This window comes from Toxorhynchites rutilus, chromosome 2, assembly GCF_029784135.1.
Source record: "Toxorhynchites rutilus septentrionalis strain SRP chromosome 2, ASM2978413v1, whole genome shotgun sequence".
NCBI lineage: Eukaryota > Metazoa > Arthropoda > Insecta > Diptera > Culicidae > Toxorhynchites > Toxorhynchites rutilus.
The window spans coordinates 281,091,944-281,101,223 of NC_073745.1; the positions used below are offsets into that span (position 1 = coordinate 281,091,944).

Genomic DNA, 9,280 nt, shown 5'->3' on the forward strand with positions numbered 1-9,280 from the left:
ATGTTATATATAAAATTACGAAGAATTAAATTTCTTACAAACTCATCGCAATCAAATAATCTTTTATGATTATAACATTGTAATTTATGGAAAGAACTACAAACCTTCCATAAGCTCACATGGCAAAATTTTCAACCATCATCACTTTCACCGCAGCGCCGCCTAGGTGTAGATTTGTACGTTAGATCGCCAATTATTTTCATGCTTTATTCAGTTATTATATTCATAATTATTAGGAATTATCAAATAGTTTATTTCTCATCAATTGGATAAATAATATAGTAATTTACATTGAATGCGACATGCCGAAGCACCACTCAGTGTCGCATTGGAGACGATTTCGACCTGTAAGTGGACATTTCAATGAGAGTGGTGCAGTGTCGTCGTCTGGGGGCGGCTGTCATTGTGGGGCCATAATTTGGGCCCCGAACTCGATGTTTACAAAAATGTTCAATTAGAGGTAAACACGTCCAAATAAACGTGTCGCATTACAGGTCTGTCGCACTAGCAAAATATCGCATTAAATGCAGATTACTGTAGAACCCCTGTCAAATTTTATACACACTGTAGAACTTTTTAGTAGCAGCAGAACTGGCAACCACACATCAGCAGAAAAAAACCGAGCTGAAACGGGAGAGCGAGCATCAGAAAATGAATGAATACATTGCCATTTCGCGTCTGTATATCAGAATCATAACGTGGATCTCGAAGAGCAAACCATTCTTCGTCACTCTCTCGTCTTGAGGCGCGGTGTGACGTTCCACTCGTTTTGAAACGTGAATTTGGTGTGCATATTTTGCTCCTTAATCTTGGATAGCCACCTTCTGAAAGATTATCCTCCTGGTCCAGAATTAGTGTATTTTCCTACATCGGAAAAGGAATAAGTGATGGCACTGGTTAGCGATTTGAAAATGCTGCTGTCCTTCCGTGGGGCGTTTGGTCAGGTGAGCTTTTCTCAGTTATATCACCTTGCGTTAGGCCATCAAAGCATAAAAACATTGCTATCTAAGCGGAGGGTGAAGATTGCATTATATAACATCTGATCCCTTCTTGCGATTTTAGTTGCAATTTTGACATTCGGCTTTGTGCAGTTGGCCCATGGCCAACTGATTGATTACCATGTTTATGTTTTGGTGAATACCCTTGTTGGCTTAAGACAGGTGTTAATGGACGAATTCCAATTAACCTATAAAATGAATTTTTGGGGGTGTGTGTGTTTTATTTTGATAAAACGCAACAAAACATCGTGATCGTTATCAGTGCAAATTTTCGGTTCAGATAGCATTTTGATTTCAGATACGGAATATTCATGTAACGGCAGCAGCGAACAATGTTGCGGCTAAGAAGGTTAAAAAGTTCCAGATCTACCGGTGGAACCCCGACAAGCCATCGGAAAAACCCCATAACCAGGTAATTGCTTGCGTGGCTCTTCGAGTGGGCAAATGTGAAACGTATTTTTTCTTTCTAGACCTATGACGTAGATTTGAATACCTGTGGTCCAATGGTATTGGATGCGTTGATTAAGATCAAGAACGAAATGGACCCAACGTTGACGTTCCGTCGTTCGTGCCGCGAAGGCATTTGTGGCTCATGCGCCATGAACATCGGAGGAACGAACACGCTGGCTTGCATTAGCAAGATCGATCAGGAACACCTCGACAAACCTACTAAGATCTATCCACTGCCGCATATGTACGTGGTCAAAGATCTGGTGCCGGATATGAACAATTTCTACAACCAGTACAAGTCGATTCAGCCGTGGTTGCAGCGCAAGTGAGTATGCTCGTATGGGTGGCTTGCGATTGGGTGTTGACAGTCTAGTTTAGGTCTATTTTGTGTTGGTTACTAGTACTTTAAGGTTTGGCAAAGTCGAATTCGGCTGCTGTCAGCATATGATTGTAGCTACGATAACCGGTCTGACGGTATTGGAATTTTTTTCCCAAAATATATATTTTATAAGGCACATGTGGCGTTAGCCTGACGGGGTCGGGAGTCCAATAGTTTGACAATTTTTGTCTTACGACTATGTTAGTAATATGTAACCGATTACTCGCGGTTGGCTAGAGGTTAGTATTACAAAGATTCTCATAATTGGGATGTTGCAGTCTCCAGTACTAAGTATGTGTGGCCGACACGGGACACTTCCTATTGGGTAACAACTGACCATTGATCAGCGACACCCCCCTAGCATGTACCTCATATCAATCGTGGTGCATCTCTCTTGACTCGAGGAATCCAGGGTAGAATGGTCACTGGGTGGCCTGCACAACCTTCGACCTGTGTATCTGTAAAGAGTATGTGTATGTATTGCTGCGACTAAGTAAAAGTTTATCGATTGGATAGGAGGGATATGATACAGGGATACAACGGAGGAAACATCATTAAACGTTGACATCGGCGTTTCTGAGGAACAGGTATAAATGAAGCAGAAGATCAGGATCACGACTACCTAAGATATCCCGGAAAGCTAAGAGCGGGCAGCATGGAACCGGATACACGACCAGACAACATGCTCGATGTCGTGGTAGCCATCGTCACAATCACAAAGCTTGTTTGCTGCGAGCCCAAAGATGCGCGTTTAGGTTATAGTGATTGGACATAAGCCGAGATATCACGCGAATGAAATCACGACCTACATTCAACCCCTTAAACCATGAACTCGTCGAGACCTTAGGGATGATCGTATGTAACCAACGACTGAACACATCTTCACTCCACACGCGCTGCCAACTTACGAGCGTGTGCTGACGAGGAATGTGGAAAAAATCATTATAGGGAATTTGCCTTTCAAAAAGTGTGCCTTCTGATGCGTCTACCTTAGCTAGCGAGTCCGCTTTCTCATTCCCCGGAATCGAGCAATGAGAGGGAACCCATGCTAAGGTAATCTTGAATAATTTTTCGACCAAACTCTCAATAGATGTTGTTAGGAAATAAGATGAGCGTTTATCAACTTTCATTGAGCGGATTGCCTCTATTGAGCTGAGACTGTCTGAAAAAATAAAATAATGGTCGATGGGCAATGTTTCAATGATCCCTAGTGCGTAGTATATCTCACCCAGTTCAGCGACATACACGGAACAAGGATCTTTGAGTTTGAAAGAGGCACGGAATTCTCATTGAAGATGCTGAAGCCAGTGGACCCGTTTATGAATGAACCGTCAGTAAAGAACATTTCATCAGATCTAACTTTCCTTTATTTTTCCGAGAATATCGGCGGAATAGAATCGGAGCGTAGGTGATCTGGGATTCCATGGATTTTTTGTCTCATGGACAGATCAAAATTGACAGAGGAATTGCAAAAGTATGGGAAGCAAACTTGGTTGGAGATGCCTGGTGAAGGGTGCACATCGCGGGTAAGGTACTCATGGTATAAGGACATAAAACTTGACTGAGGAGTCAGCTGGAGTAGATTTTCGAAGTTATCAATCACCAATGGATTCATGATCTTGCAACGGATGGGAAATCTGTAGGATAATTCTGTGAACCGAAGAGTAAGCGGGGGTTCTCCTGCCAAAACTTCGAGACTCATCGTATGTGTCGAATGCAAACACCCCATGGCTATTAGCAAGCAACGATATTGTATTTTCTCCAGCTTGAGAATATGAATCCTGGCAGCTGATCGGAAGCAAAAACTGCCATATTCTAACACTGATAATTTCGTTGTTTTGTACAACTGAATGAAGTCTCCTGGATGGGCGCCCCACCATGTTCCGATTATTGTTTGGAGAAAATTGATTCTTCTTTGCTGGCATTTCTGTTTCAAATACGCAATGTGCCTTCCCCAGGTACACTTAGAATCAAAATATACACCCAGGTATTTGAAAACCATAGAGTGTTGGATCGATTTGCCGGATAGTTGAAGCTGGAATTGGGCGGGTTCGTGCTTCCTAGAAAAAAACGACCATTTCAGTTTTCTCCGTAGAGAATTCGATACCCAGCTTAAGGGCCCACGTGAACAGATTGTTCAGGGCAACGACTTTTGCAGAACGACGGGATTAGTACCCGTGATGGAAATAACTCCATCGTCTGCAAGTTGTCTCATCGTGCAGTCTCTAGTTAGACAATCATCCATATCATTGACGTAAAAACTGTACAAGAGGGGGCTTAGGCAGGAGCCTTGCGGTAGGCCCATAAAACTGTAACGAGAAGATTTCGAGCTGCCATGAGAGAAAGTCATGTGCTTTTCTGATGAAATTATTCAGAATTGGCGAAAGTCTACGATTATGAAGCTTCTCTGAGAGAATTTCCATGGAAACTGAATCAAATGCTCTTTTGATACCAAGGAAAATAGAAGCCATTTGTTCTTTACGAGCAAATGCAATTTGAAGTTCAGAAGATAGCAGCGCGAGACAATCATTCGTCCCTTTACCTCGGCGGAAGCCAAACTGCGTATTTGACAGCAAATTGTTCGTTTCGACCCACTTGTCTCTAACAATTTACGAATACAGGATAACATTGCAATCGGCCTATACGAGTTGTGACCGCAAGCCGGCTTGTTGGGTTTTCGTATGGCTATCACTCTCACTTGTCTCCAGTCATGCGGGACAATATTCAGCTCCAGAAACTTGTTGAACAAGTTCAGCAAACGCTGTTTTGCTAAGTCGGGAAGATTCTTCAACAAGTTGAATTTAATCTTGTCCGATCTCGGAGCTGAATTGTTACACGAGAGAAGTGCAATTGAGAATTCCACCATCAAAAAATTCTCATAATCGCTTTGAAGCATTATTTCGCGCACGATGTGTTGTGCAGGGACGGAATCGGGGCAAACCTTCCTTGCAAATTTTAAAATCCAACGGTCAGTCCTCACTTTCGTTTGTATGGTTCCAGCCACGCATTCTCCTAGCCGTATTCCAAAGAGTGCTCATAGCGGTCTCCCTTGACAAACTATTGACGAGTTTCCGCCAATATCCACGCTTTTTTGCTTTGATCAAACCTTTTAGTTTAGCTTCTAGAGCTTAGTACATTTGAAACCATTCCACTAATCCAGTTGTCCTGAATTTTACGAAAGTGGATGATTTTTCAAAGTAGACTTTTGAACACTCCTTGTCCCACCAAAGTGATGGAGGACGACGTCGGAAAGTGGTAGCAGGAACACGTTTCTTTTGAGCTTGAAGTGCGCTTTCGTAAATCAAACTCGATATAGAGTTATACTCTTTGAGTGGAGGAAGTTCATGCATTGAAACAAGTGCTTCAGATATTATTACTATTGGAATTGTTTCGAGCTGAATTTGTGTGTACCCATACATTGGTACACACCGTGCACATGATCCGAAGCGCCAACAGTCATAAAAATACTAGATATAAGAATAAAACAATGATTAATCCGTTCTAAGTAGAAATTTAAGCGGGATATGATTTTATAAGAGGGGAAAGCTCATTATATATATATATATATATATATATATATATAATATATATATATATATATATATATATATATATATATATATATATATATATATATATATATATATATATATATATATATATTATAGTAATAATAATATAATTTTAGGATGAGGGGATGGCTTTCATTTCAAACTGTGCCACTCCCATCGTTGATTTATGAGTAACTATGAAGACCTCTTAAACATTTTTTTTAAATTCTTGATTGGTTATGTTAGCACAATAGAGTCTGTACATGAGTACATATTTTTTTAGAGCTTGTCATTCAGGATGTATTCAAGGTGTGTTATTTGACTTAAAAAATATCAACTAAGTATCAGTAAATGGCTCAAGGTAATACCTACGATGAGACGGAAAAAGTTCCTTTGGGAATGTTTGTGCCATTCAAGAAGAAGCACGTAATACAACAAATCCTAATACAACGTCAACAACTATCGTCAAAGAGCTTCTTTTATAGCAATTTCTCGTATTTTTCTCAAACACCAGTGTATGAGCTAAAAAGATATTTTGTTCTGCCCATGCAATCGCATCACTATAATTTCTGACTTCTGTTGATGTCAATGGATCACATATTTCAAAATTGAAATTTCCGGATGACCCCTGCATTCAATATTTTTCTTCTTTAACATCTTTTTTTTAAATCAGTATAATTCATCCCTTCTGATTGTCCATTCTCTATACTGATACCGACACTGAGAAATATTATTTCTGCCTCGAGCTCCGGTACCACTATCTAAAGATTAAAATTACCTATTGGCTTTCAAAATTTTATGATTGTGGTTAACAAAATGTGCTGCCAGGACTCAAACAAGCAAGATACTACATCTTTCAATAATTTTTCTTCAGTACCGTGTTCAGTATTTCTGAACTTAGCATGATTGTCACTTCTAGTCTTTTTTTCGGTAGATTAGTTGCTTATTACGATGTTTCCCTGGTTCATTGGGTGAACAATAGATGTTACGACAAAAAAACGTCAACTATTATCAGAGAAAATTTCAAAATAATTACTGCAAAGTTTGAAGCCTCCTAAAAACAAAGAATTGAATTGAATTTATGCATTAAGAGATTCTCTGAAAGTGTAGAGTACAGTAATCGTTCGCTGACTGGTCCTGGTTTAACTGTTCTGCTTTTCAACTGGGTGAACGTTAACTGGCCCTTAGATCAGTTAAAAATCAGAATTTCGTAAACAATCGACGCCATATTCAAATGGAAGATTTGCTGTGAGGAGCATTCAAATGTAATTTGAAATGTTATGAAAATTGACTTTTTTTTTCGCATGACAAAAACATTGATTAAAAACAGAAAAAAATTTTCCTCAATTTATATTTCATACCTGTTGTCGCACTCAATGCGAAACTTCCATTGGAAACCGTTTGTTTATAAAATTTGATTCTCAACGCCAATCAAACAATTGATTGAAGTTCCCCTCGATTTTATATGACGTTTTACATGCCGGACCAGTTAAAACGCGAATGTCGATAACTGGTCTTACCTTTTCGACCAGTTAGCGATTGTTTACTGTACTTGAAGCGATTTTGGCCGATTTTGAGTAACAGAAACGTTCGAACATGGTATGAAAGTTATCCGGTTTTGTCAGTTTTGATTCCAACAACGCTTTTTCCTTCGAATGAGTTTTAATGTTTTAAAAAATAACCAGATTCGTCGAAATTATGTACATGGTCAACGCTCAAATCATGATATTCCGTTCTGAAACTATTCATTGCCTGAAAGTCACCCGACTCAATATCTCGTTTTTGAATACCTAACCTCTTCTTAAAATTAACTGAACAGAAACGACGCAGAGACTACAAAAATGGGTGAGAACTTTTTATCCTGCAAGCGAATATCTTTAGAAGAAGTAACATTGTTAAATTCTCGTTCATTGAGAAACCACATGTAGGGTAGATAGGGGCAATATGGTCCCCTCCTGTCCTAAATCCTGTAGGAACATATTAGAACCTCACGATTTAAAACCTTATTGATCGATGTAGATTGTATGAATACGTTTTAAAAAACCATACAAATGAAACACAAATTATAGGGGGCAAACAAACACAAACTTCTGCATAATTCGAGAACTAATCAAGCACAATTTGGGATGTGAGGGTTTTTGGGTATGAGAAATGTTTCTATGATGGTATGACACCCCTCCCTCCTCTGGAATGGAAAGGGGGTCCCATAAAATTATTACACACATTTTAACCAAAAATATTCCAACCAAACATGACAATTGAAAATTTTCGGAAAACTCTGAAGGAAAAAGGGAAAATTCGGAAAATTAAATTCCCATATGTTCTACAACACATTTAATGTTTGCGCTAGCGAAATTGATCTTTGTTCGAAACTGGAAATGGATTTTGGATTTGGATTTTTTTCTTCTATCTATACCAATAAAAAAGTATTGCCGAATGTGTTGATAAGAGCAGAACCCGAGTCCGATTATGGGGTGTCTTTATTCTATCATATTTTCTGTATAAAACATTTATTCTATGTGACGGAGAAACATGTTATTTGCGAGTAGTTGAAAAACCTTGAACGAGAATTGTGTCTGAAAATAATCTGATATTATAATGATGAGTTTTGTTAGAAATACTAGGAATTTTATAGTAAAGGGTAAATTCAACGGGGTCGATTAGAAGATCAATCAATGAACAGTTCTGCGATTGGACCCATGAACTTGCTCATAGTAAGAAAACGTGAATGTTTGTAGGTATTAATAACAAAAAAACAAATTTCTGGCGGGACGAAGTTTGCCGGGTCAACTAGTACTATTTAATTAATTAATGACTTGATACTAGATGGGAGCTTATCGCGATGAATTATTGTTTTCCGACACTTATTGCCGCAACTGATAATTGTATTCTGTTTCGTCCATCTGTTTTTTTTTCTACAAAAATATTAGGAACGAATCAACGGAGAAAAAGGGAGACGCCCAGTACCTACAGTCGGTTGACGATCGCGCCAAGCTGGACGGGCTGTACGAGTGCATCCTCTGCGCTTGCTGTTCGACCTCGTGTCCCTCATACTGGTGGAACGGTGACAAGTATCTCGGCCCGGCTGTGCTGATGCAGGCCTACCGCTGGATCATCGATTCCCGCGATGAGTCGACCACGGAACGATTGAGCAAACTGAGGGATCCCTTCAGTGTGTACCGGTGCCACACGATTATGAACTGCACCCGTACCTGCCCGAAGGGGCTGAATCCGGGCAAGGCCATTGCCGAGATCAAGAAGCTGCTGTCGGGTATTGCTAAGAAAGGTGCTCCCGGTTTGGAAACCGCCGCCCTGCATCACAAGTAAATGGTGCTGCGTCGAGGAAAAAGATCTCTATATTTTTGCTGTTCAAACTGTTCAAACAGGGGGTAATTTGCCGTTTATCGTCGCAACTGTGAGTAGAAATAATTTCTTGTGTTAATTTTTCTGCAGCGCAACATGTTTTGAGAGTGGGTGCAAAATCGTAATTTATTTATGTTGGGTTTGAGGCGTTTGACGTATTAATAAAAACAACTCTTTAGTGCAGAAACAATACACCGATACTGCTGGTAAAATTCATGATTGTTTTAGTTTGAAAGAAAATTGTCATTGTTGGTGGTTGTAGGGTTCTGTGTTGAGATCTCTTAACTTACATTAGGATTTGTTCATATGAGATCCCTGCTACGGCCTATCTGTCCCTATGTGCTCAGATGGTGCCAATATCTCAGAGTTCAAAACTTCCAAAGTGCCCTGCACTTGAGTTGACAGAGCTGTCAGTAGGATACAAAACGGGTTCAAAACCTTCAACACCGCATACATCTCAGCTGTTTTGTTTCCAAGATGTTGGTACCAAAAACATGGCCGTCTAGGACGGTGCTGGCTCATATTGAAATATATATACA

The 9,280-nt window shown here is 39.7% G+C and overlaps 1 protein-coding gene across 2 annotated transcripts; it reads left to right on the top strand.

Moving 5' to 3' along the window:
• The first annotated feature begins 678 nt into the window (after positions 1-678).
• Positions 679-8,955, top strand: LOC129770187 (succinate dehydrogenase [ubiquinone] iron-sulfur subunit, mitochondrial). Of its 2 annotated transcripts, XR_008742047.1 has the most exons (5): positions 679-944; positions 1,297-1,410; positions 1,469-1,773; positions 8,309-8,767; positions 8,832-8,955. XR_008742047.1 is itself a non-coding variant. In XM_055772858.1 (4 exons), the coding sequence occupies exons 1-4, from the start codon at positions 888-890 to the stop codon at positions 8,703-8,705; spliced, it is 873 nt and encodes a 290-aa protein (XP_055628833.1). In that variant the 5' UTR covers positions 679-887; the 3' UTR covers positions 8,706-8,955. The 2 variants fall into 2 exon arrangements, 1 of the variants encoding a protein (XP_055628833.1); XM_055772858.1 differs by having other exon boundaries at positions 8,309-8,955.
• The last annotated feature ends 325 nt before the right edge of the window (positions 8,956-9,280 follow it).